This window comes from Oncorhynchus keta, unplaced genomic scaffold (genome assembly GCF_023373465.1).
Source record: "Oncorhynchus keta strain PuntledgeMale-10-30-2019 unplaced genomic scaffold, Oket_V2 Un_scaffold_2008_pilon_pilon, whole genome shotgun sequence".
NCBI lineage: Eukaryota > Metazoa > Chordata > Actinopteri > Salmoniformes > Salmonidae > Oncorhynchus > Oncorhynchus keta.
In genome coordinates, this window is record NW_026290853.1 from 403,316 (window position 1) to 424,465 (window position 21,150).

A 21,150-nucleotide genomic window follows, 5' to 3' on the forward strand; every position below is an offset into this window, starting at 1 on the left:
ACTGAGTTGGAGTGTAGGTCTGGAAAACCTGTAATGAGCCCAGGTGACAGACCCAGGCCGTTAGGGGTCAAGTTCCCAAGGTTCAAGGACAAGATATCTGTTCTGGAGAATTTGAGAGGAACCAACATCTTCTCCAAAGAGGACTTCTCTGAAACTGTGCGCCAGAGGAGGAAATAACTTATTGGCCGAGTCAGTGGCTTCAGATCAACATCATATATTACCATTCGGCCGTCAGATTGGTCCCTGTTAGTGTTTCATACTGGAGAGGGAATGCATATCAACATCATATATTACCATTCGGCCGTCAGATTGGTCCCTGTTAGTGTTTCATACTGGAGAGGGAATGCATATCAACATCATATATTACCATTCGGCCGTCAGATTGGTCCCTGTTAGTGTTTTATACTGGAGAGGGAATGCATATCAACATCATATATTACCATTCGGCCGTCAGATTGGTCCCTGTTAGTGTTTCATACTGGAGAGGGAATGCATATCAACATCATATATTACCATTCGGCCGTCAGATTGGTCCCTGTTAGTGTTTCATACTGGAGAGGGAATGCAGATCAACATCATATATTACCATTCGGCCGTCAGATTGGTCCCTGTTAGTGTTTCATACTGGAGAGGGAATGCATATCAACATCATATATTACCATTCGGCCGTCAGATTGGTCCCTGTTAGTGTTTCATACTGGAGAGGGAATGCAGATCAACGACGCTGGACAGAGTGGAATCAGGTGTATCAAAAAGGCCGTTTATTGGTCAAAGATATCTTGTTCTACATCGTGCACTGATCTAGTTCATATAACCCGATGAGGGGTCAGGTGAAAAAGAGGCCTTATACAAAGGTTACATTCATTGTTATACATAGAATAAAGTAGGTATAGCCTTGTCGTGACGTCTTCTGAATGGTCCCGTAGGGTTGGAGGCGGACCCGCTCTAGCCAGAGTAGAAGCCCCCATTGGTGCACAGCAGTCTTCTGTTCTGGGCACCCGACCAGTAAAAGAGGTGAAGACTGTTTGTGTCAGGGGTTCGTGAGGTAGAGGGGCAGTTTACTATGGCTGGGTGTATGTGTTCATGCGATGGAATGTCTTTGTTTCCTGGGGTCGTAAGACAACAAGCTGAGGGGATAGTGTTAGGGGGTAGTTTTATTGCTGGCTGTGTGAGCTAGTTCCGGTTTTAGCAGGGGTACGTACATAAGATGACTTGAGTCAGGCAGATTAGCTTAGCGATGTATAATATATGAGCTATGTGTATGAATATTTATATAACATCCCCAACGCTCCTTATAGGACACATCACTCTACAGTCCTCTGTAAACTGGTCATCTCTGTATACCCGTCGCAAGACCCACTGGTTGATGCTTATTTATAAAAACCCTCTTAGGCCTCACTCCCCCATATCTGGTAGCCTCGTGGTTAGAGCGTTGGACAAGTAACCGGAACGTTCTAAATCCCTGAGCTGACAAGGTACAAATCTGTCGTTCTGCCCCTGAACAGGCAGTTAACCCACTGTTCCTAGGTCGTCAATGAAAATAAGAATTTGTTCTTAACTGACTTGCCTGGTTAAATAAAGGTAAACTAAAAATAAATGTAAAAAATCTACTGCAGCCCTCATCCTCCACATACAACAGCCGTTCTGCCAGTCACATTCTGTTAAAGCACACAGGGAGATTGGGTTTCGACCTGAGCCAACTCCCTGTGCTTACTGTGGGGAGCGTGTCAGGCACCAGTCAGGCACCATGTTATGCGGTGATGCGTGCGCATTCACATCCCGCTGCGCTCTGTTCCAGCTCAGAACGGTTTTTGATAATAAAAATCATGAAGCTGCCACGCCCCCCCGAGGTGCCATATATTGGTCCTGTGGACGATATTTGGGATGGCTCCATATCTCTATATGTTCAGGGTACATACATCTACAGTGCCTTCGGAAAGAATTCCAACTCCACCGCCTTATTCTAAAATGGATCAAATAAATCCTCATCATTCTACACACAAGACCCCATAATGACAAAGAGAAAACAGGATCTTAGAAATGTTTGCAAAAATATAAGAAACATAAATACCTTACTTATATGAGTATTCAGACCCTTTGCTCTGAGACTCGAAATTGAGCTCAGGTGCATCCTGATTCCATTTGTATTTATTATGGATCCCTCCTGCCTTGGCAGCAGCTACTCATCCTGGGGCCCAGCAAAATTAAGGCAGTTTATACGATTTTAAAAACATTACAATACATTCTCCGATTTCACAACACACTGTTTGCCCTCAGGCCCCTACTCCACCACTACCACATATGTACAGTACTAAATCCATGTTTACGTGCGTGTATAGTATGTATGCATGTGTCTGTGCCCTCAGGCCCCTACTCCACCACTACCACATATGTACAGTACTAAATCCATGTTTACGTGCGTGTATAGTATGTATGCATGTGTCTGTGCCCTCAGGCTCCACCACTACAGGTTTACCCATGTGTCTAGCCCTCAGGCCCCACCACTACCACATATGTACAGTACTAAATCCATGTTTACGTGCGTGTATAGTATGTATGCATGTGTCTGTGCCCTCAGGCCCCCTCCACCACTATATGTACAGTACTAAATCCACCACTAGTATGTATGCATGTGTCTGTGCCCTCAGGCCCCTATATGTACAGTACTAAATCCATGTTTACGTGCGTGTATAGTATGTATGCATGTGTCTGTGCCCTCAGGCCCCTACTCCACCACATATGTACAGTACTAAATCCATGTTTACGTGCGTGTATAGTATGTATGCATGTGTCTGAGCCCTCAGGCCCCTACTCCACCACTACCACATATGTACAGTACTAAATCCATGTTTACGTGCGTGTATAGTATGTATGCATGTGTCTGTGCCCTCAGGCCCCTACTCCACCACTATATGTACAGTACTAAATCCATGTTTACGTGCGTGTATAGTATGTATGCATGTGTCTGTGCCCTCAGGCCCCTACTCCACCACATATGTACAGTACTAAATCCATGTTTACGTGCGTGTATAGTATGTATGCATGTGTCTGTGCCCTCAGGCCCCTACTCCACCACTACCACATATGTACAGTACTAAATCCATGTTTACGTGCGTGTATAGTATGTATGCATGTGTCTGTGCCCTCAGGCCCTACTCCACCCTATATGTACTCCATGTTTACGTGCACTATATGTACAGTACTAAATCCATGTTTACGTGCGTGTATAGTATGTATGCATGTGTCTGTGCCCTCAGGCCCCTACTCCACCACATATGTACAGTACTAAATCCATGTTTACATATGTACAGTACTAAATCCATGTTTATCCGTGCGTGTATAGTATGTATGCATGTGTCTGTGCCCTCAGGCCCCTACTCCACCACTACCACATATGTACAGTACTAAATCCATGTTTACGTGCGTGTATAGTATGTATGCATGTGTCTGAGCCCTCAGGCCCCTACTCCACCACATATGTACAGTACTAAATCCATGTGTACGTGCGTGTATAGTATGTATGCATGTGTCTGTGCCCTCAGGCCCCTACTCCACCACTATATGTACAGTACTAAATCCATGTTTACGTGCGTGTATAGTATGTATGCATGTGTCTGTGCCCTCAGGCCCCTACTCCACCACTATATGTACAGTACTAAATCCATGTTTACGTGCGTGTATAGTATGTATGCATGTGTCTGTGCCCTCAGGCCCCTACTCCACCACATATGTACAGTACTAAATCCATGTTTACGTGCGTGTATAGTATGTATGCATGTGTCTGGGCCTATGTTTGTGTTGCTTCCCCACTGTTCCATAACGTGTTTTTATTCTGTTTTTTAAATCTAATTTTACTGCTTGTATCAGTTTCTTGATGTGGAATAGAGTTCCATGTCGTCATGACTCTATTTAATACCGTGTGCCTCCCATAGTCTGTTCTGGACTTGAGGACTGCGAGGAGACCTTTTGTGGCATGTCTTGTGGGGTATGCATGGGTGTTGCAGTCCTTTCAGTCTCTGTAGTAGCTGACATGTATAGAGTTAAGTAATTCACATACATAGACACTCTGGCTTTATTCAAAGCCAGTGGCATGTCATTAGTAAAGATTTTTTTTAAAAGTAAATGGGCCTAGACAGCTGCCCTGGGGAATTCCTGAATCTACATAGATTATAAAAATAATTATAATATTTAACCTTTATTTAACCAGGTAGGCCAGTTGAGAACAAGTTCTAATTTACAACTATGACCTGGCCAAGATAAAGCAAAGCAGTGCAACAAAAAACAACAACACTGAGTTACACATGGGATAAACAAATGTACAGTCAATAATACAATAGAAAAAGTCTATATACAGTGTGTGCAAATGTAGTAGGATTAGTGAGGTAAGGCAATAAATAGGCCATAGTGGCAAAATATTTACAATTTAGCATTAACACTGGAGTGATAGATGTGCAGAAGATGTGCAAGTAAAGATACTGGGGTGCAAAAGAGCAAAAAAAAGAATAAGAATGTGGGGACGAGGTAGTTGGATGGGCTATTTACAGATGGCTGTGTACAGGTGCAGTGATCGGTAAGCTGCTCTGACAGCTGTTGCTTAAAGTGAGGGAGATATAAGTCTCCAGCTTCTGTGATTTTTGCAATTCGTTCCAGTCATTGGCAGCAAAGAACTGGAAGGAAAGGTGGACAAACGAAGAGTTGGCTTTGGGGATGACCAGTGAAATATACCTGCTGGAGCACGTGCTATGGGTGGGTGTTGCTAAAGACTTATAGATGGCCTGGAGCCAGTGGGTTTAGCGACGAATATGTAGCGAGGGCCAGCCAACGAAAGCATACAGGTCGCAGTTGAGGGTAGTATATGGGGCTTTGGTGACAAAACGGATGGCACTGTGATAGACTACATCCGATTTTCTGAGTAGAGTGTTGGAGACTGTTTTGTAAATGACATCGCCAAAGTCAAGGATCGGTAGGATAGTCAGTTTTACGAGGCTATGTTTGGCAACCTGAGTGAAGGAGGCTTTGTTGTGAAATATGAAGCCTAGATTTAATTTTGGATTGGAGATGCTTAATGTGAGTCTGGAAGGAGAGTTTACACTCTAACCAGACACCTAGGTATTTGTAGTTGTCCACATATTCTAAGTCAGAACCTTCCAAAGTAGTGATGCTAGTCAGGCGGGCGGGTGAGGGCAGCAATCGGTTGAAGAGCATGCATTTAGTTTTACTAGCAGGCCACGGAATAAGTGTTGTATGGCATTGAAGCTCGTTTGGAGGTTTGTTAACACAGTGTCCAAACAATGGCCAGATGTATACAGAATGGTGTTGTCTGGGTAGAAGTGGATCAGAGAATCACCAGCAGCAAGAGCAACAATGATATATATACAGAGACAAGAGTTGGCCAGAGAATTGAACCCTGTGGCACCCCCATAGAGACTGCCAGAGGCCCGGACAACAGGCCCTCAGATTTGACACACTGAACTCTATCTGAAAAGTAGTTAGTGAAGTAGTCATTTGAGAAACCAAGGCTATTGAGTCTTGCAGATAAGAATGGGGTGATTGACAGAGTTGAAAGCCTTGGCCAGGTCGATGAAGACGGCTGCACAGTATTGTCTTTTATCGATGGTGGTTGTGATGTCGTTTAGGACCTTGAGCGTGGCTGAGGTGCACCCATGACCAGCTCGGAAACCAGATTGCATAGTGGAGAAGGTATGGTGGGATTCGAAATGGTCGGTGATCTGTTTATTAACTTGGCTTTCGAAGATTTTAGAAAGGCAGGGTAGGATGGACATAGGTCTGTAACAGTTTGGGTCTAAGGTGTCGCCCCCTTTGAAGAGGGGGATGACCGCGGCAGCTTTCCAATCTTTGGGGATCTCAGACGATACGAATTTTGAGGATAATTTTAGAAAGAGAGGGTCCAGATTGTCTAGCCCAGCTGATTTATAGGGATCCAGAATTTGCAGCTCTTTCAGAACATCAGCTGTTTGGAATTGAGTGAAGGAGAAGCGGGGGGACGGGGAAGCATGGCCAGCCGTAGAAAAATGCTTATTGAAATTCTCGATTATGGTGGATTTGTTGCTAGTGACAGTGTTTCCTATCCTCAGTGCAGTGGGCAGCTTGGAGGAGGTTCTCTTATTCTCCATGCACTCTACAGTGTTTCCTATCCTCAGTGCAGTGGGCAGCTTGGAGGAGGTTCTCTTATTCTCCATGCACTCTACAGTGTTTCCTATCCTCAGTGCAGTGGGCAGCTTGGAGGAGGTGTTCTTATTCTCCATGCACTCTACAGTGTTTCCTATCCTCAGTGCAGTGGGCAGCTTGGAGGAGGTGTTCTTATTCTCCATGCACTCTACAGTGTTTCCTATCCTCAGTGCAGTGGGCAGCTGGGAGGAGGTTCTCTTATTCTCCATGCACTCTACAGTGTCCATCAACCCTTTATTAATGGGGCTAGTGACAGTGTTTCCTATCCTCAGTGCAGTGGGCAGCTTGGAGGAGGTTCTCTTATTCTCCATGCACTCTACAGTGTCCATCAACCCTTTATTAATGGGGCTAGTGACAGTGTTTCCTATCCTCAGTGCAGTGGGCAGCTTGGAGGAGGTTCTCTTATTCTCCATGCACTCTACAGTGTCCATCAACCCTTTAATAATGGGGCTAGTGACAGTGTTTCCTATCCTCAGTGCAGTGGGCAGCTTGGAGGAGGTGCTCTTATTCTCCATGCACTCTACAGTGTTTCCTATCCTCAGTGCAGTGGGCAGCTTGGAGGAGGTTCTCTTATTCTCCATGCACTCTACAGTGTCCATCAACCCTTTAATAACCGTGAGCTAACTACATGTAAACACCTTGAACTGTCTTGATTTGTTGTTGATAACATGTGTTGTTGTTATTGTTGTTTATGTTGTGTAGAACAGCTTACAGCCTGAAGAGTCCAGCCTGTCCTCAGACCCCAAATCCAGCCCTCGCATGTCCAGAGCTAGCGTCTTCATCACACAGATACTACAGGTAACACACACACACACACACACCTTCACACACCTTCACACACACCCATCTCCTCAGTAAAGTGCAATGTGTGTGTGTGTGTGTAGTTTGTCAGCAGGGTGGATAATAAGTATAAGCGTATGAACAGCAGTGAGCGTGTTCGCATTGTGAGCTCAGGAAACCCAACGCTGCCCAGACCAGGCTTCGAAACCCTGAGACAGGATGGTAAGCCCTGCACCCTACACCCTAAACACTACAGGAAACCCAACGCTGCCCAGACCAGGCTTCGAAACCCTGAGACAGGATGGTAAGCCCTGCACCCTAAACACTACAGGAAACCCAACGCTGCCCAGACCAGGCTTTGAAACCCTGAGACAGGATGGTAAGCCCTGCACCCTACACCCTAAACACTACAGGAAACCCAACGCTGCCCAGACCAGGCTTTGAAACCCTGAGACAGGATGGTAAGCCCTGCACCCTACACCCTAAACACTACAGGAAACCCAACGCTGCCCAGACCAGGCTTCGAAACCCTGAGACAGGATGGTAAGCCCTGCACCCTACACCCTAAACACTACAGGAAACCCAACGCTGCCCAGACCAGGCTTCGAAACCCTGAGACAGGATGGTAAGCCCTGCACCCTACACCCTAAACACTACAGGAAACCCAACGCTGCCCAGACCAGGCTTCGAAACCCTGAGACAGGATGGTAAGCCCTGCACCCTACACCCTAAACACTACAGGAAACCCAACGCTGCCCAGACCAGGCTTCAAAACCCTGAGACAGGATGGTAAGCCCTGCACCCTACACCCTAAACACTACAGGAAACCCAACGCTGCCCAGACCAGGCTTCGAAACCCTGAGACAGGATTCACAAACTACATCCTACCATAAACTGACATCCTACCATAAACCTACATCCTACCATAAACCTACATCCTACCATAAACCATATACACTACTACCTATACGCCCTGTTTCTCTCTATATATATACACACACACACACATATACACTACACCTGTTTATCTCTCATATATATATATATATATATACACACACCTATACACTACACCTGTTTATCTCTCATATATATATATATATATATATATACACACCTATACACTACACGTTTCTCTCTCTATATATATATACACACACACCTATACACTACACCTGTTTATCTCTCATATACAGTGCCTTGCGAAAGTATTCGCCCCCCTTGAACTTTGCGACCTTTTGCCACATTTCAGGCTTCAAACATAAAGATATAAAACTGTATTTTTTTGTGAAGAATCAACAACAAGTGGGACACAATCATGAAGTGGAACGACATTTATTGGATATTTCAAACTTTTTAACAAATCAAAAACTGAAAAATTGGGCGTGCAAAATTATTCAGCCCCCTTAAGTTAATACTTTGTAGCGCCACCTTTTGCTGCGATTACAGGTGTAAATCGATTGGGGTATGTCTCTATCAGTTTTGCACATCGAGAGACTGAACATTTTTCCCATTCCTCCTTGCAAAACAGCTCGAGCTCAGTGAGGTTGGATGGAGAGCATTTGTGAACAGCAGTTTTCAGTTCTTTCCACAGATTCTTGATTGGATTCAGGTCTGGACTTTGACTTGGCCATTCTAACACCTGGATATGTTTATTTTTGAACCATTCCATTGTAGATTTTGCTTTATGTTTTGGATCATTGTCTTGTTGGAAGACAAATCTCAGTCTTTTGCAGACTCCATCAGGTTTTCTTCCAGAATGGTCCTGTATTTGGCTCCATCCATCTTCCCATCAATTTTAACCATCTTCCCTGTCCCTGCTGAAGAAAAGCAGGCCCAAACCATGATGCTGCCACCACCATGTTTGACAGTGGGGATGGTGTGTTCAGGGTGATGAGCTGTGTTGCTTTTACGCCAAACATAACGTTTTGTATTGTTGCCAAAAAGTTCAATTTTGGTTTCATCTGACCAGAGCACCTTCTTCCACATGTTTGGTGTGTCTCCCAGGTGGCTTGTGGCAAACTTTAAATGACACTTTTTATGGATATCTTTAAGAAATGGCTTTCTTCTTGCCACTCTTCTATAAAGGCCAGATTTGTGCAATATACGACTGATTGTTGTCCTATGGACAGAGTCTCCCACCTCAGCTGTAGATCTCTGCAGTTCATCCAGAGTGATCATGGGCCTCTTGGCTGCATCTCTGATCAGTCTTCTCCTTGTATGAGCTGAAAGATTAGAGGGACGGCCAGGTCTTGGTAGATTTGCAGTGGTCTGATACTCCTTCCATTTCAATATTATCGCTTGCACAGTGCTCCTTGGGATGTTTAAAGCTTGGGAAATCTTTTTGTATCCAAATCCGGCTTTAAACTTCTTCACAACAGTATCTCGGACCTGCCTGGTGTGTTCCTTGTTCTTCATGATGCTCTCTGCGCTTTTAACGGACCTCTGAGACTATCACAGTGCAGGTGCATTTATACGGAGACTTGATTACACACAGGTGGATTGTATTTATCATCATTAGTCATTTAGGTCAACATTGGATCATTCAGAGATCCTCACTGAACTTCTGGAGAGAGTTTGCTGCACTGAAAGTGAAGGGGCTGAATAATTTTGCACGCCCAATTTTTCAGTTTTTGATTTGTTAAAAAAGTTTGAAATATCCAATAAATGTCGTTCCACTTCATGATTGTGTCCCACTTGTTGTTGATTCTACATAAAAAATACAGTTTTATATCTTTATGTTTGAAGCCTGAAATGTGGCAAAAGGTCGCAAAGTTCAAGGGGGCGAATACTTTCGCAAGGCACTGTATGGTCTCACCAGGGGTCTGAGGATCTCATCTCGGTACCTAATGGCAGTCAGGCTACCTCTGGCAAGCACATGGAGGGCTGTGCGGCCCCCCAAAGAAATGCCACCCCACACCATGACTGACCCACCGCCAAACCGGTCATGCTGGAGGATATTGCAGGCAGCAGAAAGTTCTCCACGGTGTCTCCAGACTGTCACGTGCTCAGTGTGAACCTGCTTTCATCTGTGAAAAGCACAGGGCACCAGTGGCGAATTTGCCAATCTTGGTGTTCTCTGGCAAATGCCAAACGTCCTGCACGGTGTTGGGCTGTAAGCACAACCCCCACCTGTGGACATCGGGCCCTCATACCACCCTCATGGAGTCTGTTTCTGACCGTTTGAGCAGACACATGCACATTTGTGGCCTGCTGGAGGTCATTTTGCAGGGCTCTGACAGTGCTCCTCCTGCTCTTCCTTGCACAAAGGCGGAAGTAGCGGTCCTACTGCTGGGTTGTTGCCCTCCTACGGCCTCCTCCACGTCTCCTGATGTACTGGCCTGTCTCCTGGTAGCGCCTCCATGCTCTGGACACTACATTGACAGACACAGCAAACCTTCTTGCCACAGCTCACATTGATGTGCCATCCTGGATGAGCTGCACTACCTGAGCCACTTGTGTGGGTTGTAAACTCCGTCTCATGCTACCACTAGAGTGAAAGCACCGCCAGCATTCAAAAGTGACCAAAACATCAGCCAGGAAGCATAGGAACTGAGAAGTGGTCCTGTGGTCCCCACCTGCAGAACCTATCATTTACACCTGTTGTCTATTCCACTTGCACAACAGCATGTGAAATGTATTGTCAATCAGTGTTGCTTCCTAAGTGGACAGTTTGATTTCACAGAAGTGTGATTGACTTGGAGTTACATTGTGTTGTTTAAGTGTTCCCTTTATTTTTTTGAGCAGTGTATATTAGCATTGTATATATTTATGCTGTATATTATTATACACTCTACAACCTGTACCCTTTACAATGTGTGTGTGTGTGTGTGTGTGTGTGTGTGTGTGTAGACTGTGCAGACCCATACAGTGATGTGAGTAGGAGTGTGAACCTGGTTCCGTACAGCCTGGTCTCCCCTCAGCGGGTCCAGAGGAAGAGGCCGGTTCTGATCAGTCCAAACAGTCTGGCCCGGACCATTATTCAGAAGATACTCAACATGGGTGGAGCCATGGACTTCAACATCTGCAAACCAGGTCGGGTTTTGTGTGTGTGTGTGTGTGTTTAATATTATTTAGTTATATTATATTAATAAAAGGTCATGTATTCCAGATGTCCTAACTAAAGAAGAGTTCTTAATGAGACAGAGGATTGAACCCATCATCTCCTCCAGAGAGAAGACCACCAACACCTACGAGGTTGTCTCTCCTGAGAACATAGAGGCTGTTGCTGCAAAGGTACATACTATTTTACATCTTGACTGATTTATTTTATAGAACCTTTATTTTAGCAGGGAGTCCCATTGAGACCAAGGCCTCTTTTCCAATACCGCGTAATAAAACCACACAATATTACAAGCAATTTAAAAAGAAAACACATTCCTCAACAATGAGGTCCTTCATTTTAAAGAGTGACTGCATTTAAAAAAAATGAAAAGCACTAAATCCCCGAAGTGCAAATAGGATCCTTTTGGTCATAAAGTCTCGTCTAAAACGGAGTTTGGACCATCCGTGCGTCACAACGGGTAAATTAATGTTGGGTTTCTATCTAATAGCATAGACAGGGTTAGGGTTAGTTTGGCCCATCCGTGCGTCACAACGGGTAAATTAATGTTGGGTTTCTATCTAATAGCATAGACAGGGTTAGGGTTAGTTTGGCCCATCCGTGCGTCACAACGGGTAAATTAATGTTGGGTTTCTATCTAATAGCATAGACAGGGTTAGGGTTAGTTTGGCCCATCCGTGCGTCACAACGGGTAAATTAATGTTGGGTTTCTATCTAAGCATAGACAGGGTTAGGGTTAGTTTGGCCCATCCGTGCGTCACAACGGGTAAATTAATGTTGGGTTTCTATCTAAGCATAGACAGGGTTAGGGTTAGTTTGGCCCATCCGTGTGTCACAACGGGTAAATTAATGTTGGGTTTCTATCTAAGCATAGACAGTGAGACAGACCTGCCCAGCAGCTCCAACTTGGTTACATAAGACGACACGACGCCCATTTCTTTACTTGAGAAATACCAAACACCAAACACCTTAGTTGGATGTAAAAACTAAAACATCCTTGGCAAAAACAGATTTCTTAAATTGTCTTAGATTCATTCTGGGGTTTTTTGAGTGAAATAGGCTTCTGCATCTACAGTGGCTCAAGGGGGACAAACATCATTAACCAAACGCAGAATTGGTCAGGAAAACTATTTTCTAATGAACCACAGAAAAACACACGTGCCAATCGGTTGTTCAGTAGTTTAACAACTTGAACTGCCCAGGAGCATCAAGGTGCAGAGTGCTCTGCAGATCATTCCATTGAGGTCCTCCATTAACAACTTGAACTGCCCTGGAGGCCCAGGAGCATCAAGGTGCAGAGTGCTCTGCAGATCATTCCATTGAGGTCCTCCATTAACAACTTGAACTGCCCTGGAGGCCCAGGAGCATCAAGGTGCAGAGTGCTCTGCAGATCATTCCATTGAGGTCCTCCATTAACAACTTGAACTGCCCTGGAGGCCCAGGAGCATCAAGGTGCAGAGTGCTCTGCAGATCATTCCATTGAGGTCCTCCATTAACAACTTGAACTGCCCTGGAGGCCCAGGAGCATCAAGGTGCAGAGTGCTCTGCAGATCATTCCATTGAGGTCCTCCATTAACAACTTGAACTGCCCTGGAGGCCCAGGAGCATCAAGGTGCAGAGTGCTCTGCAGATCATTCCATTGAGGTCCTCCATTAACAACTTGAACTGCCCTGGAGGCCCAGGAGCATCAAGGTGCAGAGTGCTCTGCAGATCATTCCATTGAGGTCCTCCATTAACAACTTGAACTGCCCTGGAGGCCCCGGAGCATCAAGGTGCAGAGTGCTCTGCAGATCATTCCATTGAGGTCCTCCATTAACAACTTGAACTGCCCTGGAGGCCCCGGAGCATCAAGGTGCAGAGAGCTCTGTATTACATCTGCTAAACAGCATGTTTGATTTGATAATTTCATACACGGGTGCAAAACAACAAAGCAGATTCCCGAATTCTGTAGTTAACCATCCCTGTGACCAGGTCTGGTGACTCGTATGTCACTCATTTAACAATGAAGTAAGGTACGGAGGAAGTTTTCACAAGAGGGCTTTCTAAACAAAAACATTTAATCAAGTCACATCTAATTTAATTTGTCACATGTACCGAATACAACAAGTGTAGACCACCAGCCAATGTACAGAAAAATCTGCTATATTTAGATTTATCATGTCCTTGATCAGCCACTATTGAAGTACATTTTGAAGCTAGAAAATATCTAAGCTGAGTGTTGATTGAAGATTCTAAAATGTTCGCTAGACAGTTTAGAGATCAGGAGATCATTAGGGGTCATCACCTTGGTAGAGAGGGAGCACATGGGCAGCCTTCCAGAAACCTGAGTGACAAGACAGTTTAGAGATCAGGAGATCATTACTCAGGGGTCATCACCTTGGTAGAGAGGGAGCACATGGGCAGCCTTCCAGAAATATGATTGGATTTAAATCAGTGTATTTTAGTATTTTCAAATACATGCCAGTACTTTCCAGGTGCATTTCCAAGTACATTCCAATATTCAACTACTTGTTCAATTTGTTGATTTGGAAATGTATATGAAAGGAATTGAGATATTTGAAATAGTGTTTGAACCCAGGTCTGTTGTGTGCAGGGTAAACACTGTTTGATGGAGGCTGACGTGAGCTGTGTTAAAGACCTTTTGAGGAGAGAGATCTACCCAATCATCATCCACATCAAGATCTGTGACAAGAACATCAGGAAGCTAAGGTACCCTGACCTCTAACCCCTTGCATCTGTCTCCTACAGGAAGCTGTCCCTGCGTGTGGACAGTGAGGAAGAGTTTGTCAGTGTGTCAGAGCAGAGAGAGAGAGCTGGAGAGTATTCCTAACCCCTCACCTCTAACCCCTTGCATCTGTCTCCAACAGGAAGCTGCCCCTTCGTGTGGACAGTGAGGAGGAGTTTGTCAGAGTGTGTCGGAGCAGAGAGAGAGCTGGAGAGTGTTCCTAACCCCTCACCTCTGTCTCCAACAGGAAGCTGCCCCTTCGTGTGGACAGTGAGGAGGAGTTTGTCAGAGTGTGTCAGAGCAGAGAGAGAGAGCTGGAGAGTGTTCCTAACCCCTCACCTCTGTCTCCAACAGGAAGCTGCCCCTTCGTGTGGACAGTGAGGAGGAGTTTGTCAGAGTGTGTCAGAGCAGAGAGAGAGAGCTGGAGAGTGTTCCTAACCCCTCACCTCTGTCTCCAACAGGAAGCTGCCCCTTCGTGTGGACAGTGAGGAGGAGTTTGTCAGAGTGTGTCAGAGCAGAGAGAGAGAGCTGGAGAGTGTTCCTAACCCCTCACCTCTGTCTCCAACAGGAAGCTGCCCCTTCGTGTGGACAGTGAGGAGGAGTTTGTCAGAGTGTGTCGGAGCAGAGAGAGAGAGCTGGAGAGTGTTCCGTGTCTCTATGCGTGTCTGGAGCCTGAGGAATGGGCTGGGCCTGATGACCTCATCAGAGTGGTGAAAGACAGAATCCAGGAGGAACAGAGGAAGACTGTCTGGGTGGAGCAAGACCTGCTGTAACACACACAGATTAATGCATGCACACACCTCACACACACAAGGTGTGCAAGATGGCGACGCTGGGTTAGATGCCACAAAATAGTTGGGAGTCCCCAGTAGGGGCTGCACACAATTGGCCCAGCGTCGTCTTGGTTTGGCTGGGGTACGCCGTCATTGTAAATAGCAATTTGTTCTTAACTGACTTGCCTAATTAAGTAAAGGTTAAATAAAATACAAAATTGTTGAGAGGTAAACCTGTAGTCAGCATTTCATTATTATGTCACATTGGGTCAGCGCTCAGGTCTGTGCAACGCTGGTCCGACCAATCTGATTCCACGCTTCAAGATCGCTTCGATCACGTGGACTGGGATATGTTCCGGATAGCCTCAGATAATAACATTGATGTATACGCTGACTCAGTGAGTGAGTTTATTAGCAAGTGCATCGGTGATGTGGTACCCACGGTGAATATTAAAACCTTCCCCAACCAGAAACAGTGGATTGATGGCAGCATTCGAGCAAAACTGAAAGCACGCGAACACCTGCTTTTAATCATGGCAAGGCGACCGGAAACATGACCGAATACAAACAGTGTAGCTATTCCCTCTGTAAGGCATTTAAACAAGCTAAGTATGTGGCAGGGTCTACGAAAAGAAAACCAGCCCCGTCGCGGACACTGATTTCTTGCTCCCAGACCAACTAAACAACTTCTTTGCTCGCTTTGAGGACAATACATTACCACTGACATGGCCCGCTACCAAAACCTGCGGACTCTCCTTCACAGCAGCCAACATGAGTAAAACATTTAAACGTGTTAACCCTCGCAAGGCTGCCGGCCCAGATGGCATCCCTAGCCGCGTCCTCAGAGCATGCGCAGAACAGCTGGCTGGTGTGTTTACGGACATATTCAATCAATCCCTATCCCAGTCTGCTGCTCCCACATGCTCAAAGACGGCCACTCTTGTTCCTGTTCCCAAGAAAGCGAAGGTAACTGAGCTAAACGACTACCGCACCGTAGCACTCACTTCCGTCATCATGAAGTGCTTTGAGAGACTAGTCAAGGACCATTTCACCTCCACCCTACCTGACACCCTAGACCCACTCCAATTTACTTACCGCCCCAATAGGTCCACAGATGATGCAATCACACTGCACACTGCCCTAACCCATCTGGACAAGAGGAATACCTATGTAAGAATGCTGTTCATCGATTACAGCTCAGCATTCAACACCATAGTACCCTCCAAACTTGTCATTAAGCTCGCGACCCTGGGTCTCGACTATCTGACGGGCCGCCCCCAGGTGGTGAGGGTAGGAAACAACATCTCCACCCCGCTGATCCTCAACACTGGGGCCCCACAAGGGTGCGTTCTCAGCCCTCTCCTGTACTCCCTGTTCACCCATGACTGCGTGACCATGCACACCTCCAACTCAATCATCAAGTTTGCAGACGACACTACAGTGGTAGGTTTGATTACCAACAACAATGAGACGGCCTACAGGAAGGAGGTGAGGGCCCTCGGAGTGTGGTGTCAGGAAAACAACCACACTCAATGTCAACATAACAAAGGAGATGATCGTGGACTTCAGGAAACAGCAGAGGGAGAACCCCCCCTATCCACATCGAAGGGACAGTAGTGGAGAAGATGGAAAGCTTGTGTGGTCCACCAGTGTGGTGAAAAAGGCGCAACAGCAGCTCTTCAACCTCAGGAGGCTGAAGAAATTCGGCTTGTCACCAAAAACACTCAAACCTTTACAGATGCACAATCGAGAGCATCCTGTCGGGCTGTATCACCGCCTGGTACGGCAACTGCTCCGACCACAACCGTAAGGCTCTCCAGAGGGTCGTGAGGTCTGCACAACGCATCACCGGGGGCAAACTACCTGCCCTCCAGGACACCTACACCATCCGATGTCACAGGAAGGCCATAAAGATCATCAAGGACAACAACCACCTGAGCCACTGCCTGTTCACCCTGCTACCATCCAGAAGGCTGGGTCAGTACAGGTGCATCAAAGCTGACAGATAGACTGAAAAACTGTTTCTATCTCAAGGCCATCAGACTGTTAAAACTTCTTAGGGATCAAATCCCGTTAGAGGGATCAATTTGACAACATCCAGTGAAATGACAGAGCGCAAAATTCAAATAAAAAATAGAAATATTTAGCTTTCATACAATCACAAGTCAATACATCAAATTAAAGTTTAACTTCTTGTTAATCTAGCCACCGTGTCAGATTTCAAAAAGGCTTTACGGCGAAAGCACACCATGCTATTATCTGAGGACAGCACCCCATCATACCAACACATGACAATCATATTTCAACCCGCCAGGCACGACACATAATTCATGCCTTACCTTTGAAGATCTTGGAACTCCAATATGTCCCATAAACATCACAAATGGTCCTTTTGTTCGATTAATTCCATCATTATATCCCCAAAATGTCCATTTATTTGGCGCGTTTGATTCAGAAAAACTCGCCCATCATGACTACAAAGTATCTAATAAATTACCTGTAATCTTGGTCCAAACATTTCAAACAACTTTCCAACTTCAGGTATTTTAAAATGTATATAAATCTTTCAAATTTCAGACGGAATAAACTGTGTTGAATACCAGACAAAAACAAAGTGGAACGAGCTTCAGGTCGCGCACCCCAAACAAAACAGTCCAATAGGCTCGACTCCCAGAAAGGAAAGGGCTACTTCTTCACTACTCAAAGGAAAAACATCAACCAATTTCTAAAGACTGTTGACATCTAGTGGAAGCGATAGGAACTGCAATCATATTTATATTAAAACGGGCATGCCATAGAAAACGAATGGAAAACAGATTAACCTAAAAAAAAAAATCCCTGGATGGATTGTGCTCGGATTGTGTCAAATCAGTTGGACTGTTTTTGTTGTTATATCTGAAAATCTATATTTAAAAATAATAATAAATAAGAACAGAGTAACAGCAGCATATGATGAGGGTAAAAGTGTGTGTATGTTTGTGTGTGTTGGATTAAGGGATGGACCCAATCATCACCAGTCCAACACCAAACACCATATGTGGCAACTGGCCTTAACATGTCAGGGTTAGGGCTCAGGGTGATAACACAGCAGCAGACTTGGTTCATGCCTTAGTTTATATTTCTCACATGATATCCTGATGAAATATACATCATTCTGAAATCCAATAAAACTAGAATACTGAAATCAAGACATGGACCCACATCAGAATAATGTTAGTCATTCTGTATAGCAGAGAAACATGAAGATTCTGCTCTGAGGGATTCTGGAACATGATGATTTTGCTCTGAGGGATTCTAGAACAACATGATGATTTTGCTCTGAGGGATTCTAGAACAACATGCTGATTCTGCTCTGAGGGATTCTAGAACAACATGATGATTCTGCTCTGAGGGATTCTAGAACAGCATGATGATTCTGCTCTGAGGGATTCTAGAACAACATGATGATTCTGCTCTGAGGGATTCTAGAACAACATGATTATTCTGCTCTAAGGGATTCTAGAACAATCCTGTTGATGTACTGTCAGATGGAAACTCTAACTCAACATGTAGATTCTACTCTGTGAATGACGAGGTTTGTGGCACAGATCATTATCATGAAATAACAGACAACAGTTCACAGTCAACACAGCCTATCATTGTGCACAACCCTATTACATAGCATCAGCAAGGTACATAAAACACTGACACCATCCCTTTAAGACCTCAAATATACAATGTTCTGTATATTTGAAAAATGAGTTTAAAAAAATGATTATTTACAAAAATACTTTGCTGTGTAAACTTTTCATTTTCATTCCAACCAAAGGCCCCAACCTCCTCCCGTCTAACCCCAACCTCCTCCCGTCTAACCCCAACCTCCTCCCGTCTAACCCCAACCTCCTCCCGTCTAACCCCAACCTCTTGTCTAACCCCAACCTCTTGTCTAACCCCAACCTCCCGTCTAACCCCAACCTCCTGTCTAACCCCAACCTCCTGTCTAACCCTCCTGTCTTCCTCTTTTTATCCGGTAACATGTTGTAACATGTTTCCCCATGCTTCCAGTAGTAGCACACCCATTGGGTTTGTTTCAGAAAATCATTCCCTTCAACATAACCCTACAACTCCTCAGGTCCTGATGGCTTCCTTACAGAAGGGTGATAATGTTGGCATCGGTCACTGTGAAACAAGGCATTTCCTTTCCACATTAAAACATAAAACACAAAAAAATCCCTTTCATGCTTAACTTTAACGCTGGAAAATAAGTGAACATTAAAAACAACTAGAAAACAACGAATTCCCAAACAGTCCAACTCCTCATAAGATGATCAGTAGTGACCAGGGTTCCACCAGGGTTCCATGATGACATGACAGACACCAGGGTTCCATGATGACATGGCAGACACCGGGTTCCATGATGACATGACAGACACCAGGGTTCCATGATGACATGGCAGACACCAGGGTTCCATGATGACATGACAGACACCAGGGTTCCATGATGACATGACAGACACCAGGGTTCCACCAGGGTTCCATGATGACATGGCAGACACCGGGGTTCCATGATGACATGACAGACACCAGGGTTCCATGATGACATGACAGACACCAGGGTTCCATGATGACATGACAGACACCAGGGTTCCATGATGACATGACAGACACCAGGGTTCCATGATGACATGGCAGACACCAGGGTTCCATGATGACATGACAGACACCAGGGTTCCATGATGACATGACAGACACCGGGGTTCCATGATGACATGACAGACACCAGGGTTCCATGATGACATGACAGACACCGGGGTTCCATGATGACATGACAGACACCGGGGTTCCACCAGGGTTCCATGATGACATGGCAGACACCGGGGTTCCATGATGACATGACAGACACCAGGGTTCCATGATGACATGGCAGACACCGGGGTTCCATGATGACATGACAGACACCAGGGTTCCATGATGACATGACAGACACCGGGGTTCCATGATGACATGGCAGACACCGGGGTTCCATGATGACATGGCAGACACCGGGGTTCCATGATGACATGACAGACACCAGGGTTCCATGATGACATGACAGACACCGGGGTTCCATGATGACATGACAGACACCAGGGTTCCATGATGACATGACAGACACCAGGGTTCCATGATGACATGGCAGACACCAGGGTTCCATGATGACATGACAGACACCAGGGTTCCATGATGACATGACAGACACCAGGGTTCCATGATGACATGACAGACACCAGGGTTCCATGATGACATGGCAGACACCAGGGTTCCATGATGACATGACAGACACCGGGGTTCCATGATGACATGACAGACACCAGGGTTCCATGATGACATGACAGACACCGGGGTTCCATGATGACATGACAGACACCAGGGTTCCATGATGACATGACAGACACCAGGGTTCCATGATGACATGGCAGACACCAGGGTTCCATGATGAAATGACAGACACCAGGGTTCCATGATGACATGACAGACACCGGGGTTCCATGATGACATGGTAGACACCGGGGTTCCATGATGACATGACAGACACCAGGGTTCCATGATGACATGGTAGACACCGGGGTTCCATGATGACATGGCAGACACCGGGGTTCCATGATGACATGACAGACACCGGGGTTCCATGATGACATGGCAGACACCGGGGTTCCATGATGACATGACAGACACCGGGGTTCCATGATGACATGACAGACACCGGGTTCCATGATGACATGGCAGACACCAGGGTTCCATGATGACATGACAGACACCGGGGTTCCATGATGACATGACAGACACCGGGGTTCCATGATGACATGACAGACACCGGGGTTCCATGATGACATGACAGACACCGGGGTTCCACCAGGGTTCCATGATGACATGACAGACACCAGGGTTCCATGATGACATGACAGACACCAGGGTTCCATGATGACATGGCAGACACCAGGGTTCCATGATGACATGGCAGACACCAGGGTTCCACCAGGGTTCCATGATGACATGACAGACACCAGGGTTCCATGATGACATGACAGACACCAGGGTTCCAGCAGTCAGGAGTCCAAGTCTTCTCCAAAGGAAGTTGAACCAAACTCTAACTTTCCTCTGTTCTCCTGCTGAGTCTAGAACAGGAGCAGAAGATTGTGACGGCCCTGAATTTTTCTGAACCGTCTCAGTGCAGCTCCTTCCAATAGGGCGCTTTCCCTTTAATTCCCAATTAAATAGCCAGCATCAGCTGCACGAAAGGGGGTTGTGATGGAGACGTGCATGAGTATGTGTTCAACCCTCAGTTCCGAAGCTTCTCTATTCCGTTTGTTTTGTTGCCGTTAAACGTGTGTTTTGTAGCCTAAGAGAGTTTACCCAGGATCGGATCCACTCTTCGCGTCCCTGGACTACACCTCTCCGTTCTTCGTGGCCTTTCTCAGCTGGAGATCTATTGGCGGATTGGATTGTCTGACTGACCGACTGACTACCACCTTTTTGTATACGGTATTTCATTTGTTTGGATGTGATGTATACTGTGATTTGTGTAGTTAGTGGTAGTTGAGGACTTAATTAAGAGTTGATCCGCTTTAAGGTTCTGTGGTAAAGTAATTGTTATATTGATT

The 21,150-nt window shown here is 45.7% G+C and overlaps 1 protein-coding gene and 1 long non-coding RNA gene across 2 annotated transcripts in view; one reads left to right on the plus strand and one right to left on the minus strand.

Moving 5' to 3' along the window:
* card11 (caspase recruitment domain family, member 11) overlaps positions 1–14,763 on the plus strand; it is an 89,853-nt gene extending 75,090 nt beyond the window's left edge. The window contains 9 exon segments of the mRNA XM_052514818.1: positions 6,892–6,987; positions 7,074–7,191; positions 7,301–7,348; positions 7,383–7,430; positions 7,465–7,512; positions 10,822–11,004; positions 11,081–11,205; positions 13,626–13,741; positions 14,326–14,763. Of these exon segments, the coding sequence (XP_052370778.1) occupies positions 6,892–6,987; positions 7,074–7,191; positions 7,301–7,348; positions 7,383–7,430; positions 7,465–7,512; positions 10,822–11,004; positions 11,081–11,205; positions 13,626–13,741; positions 14,326–14,530 (987 nt within the window). The 3' untranslated portion in view covers positions 14,531–14,763.
* Positions 7,757–8,505, minus strand: LOC127927986 (uncharacterized). The gene is made up of 2 exons (XR_008129820.1): positions 8,130–8,505; positions 7,757–8,030 (listed from the first exon to the last, which is right to left on the minus strand). It is a non-coding gene; the product is annotated as an uncharacterized LOC127927986 (long non-coding RNA).
* Positions 14,764–21,150: the final 6,387 nt, after the last annotated feature.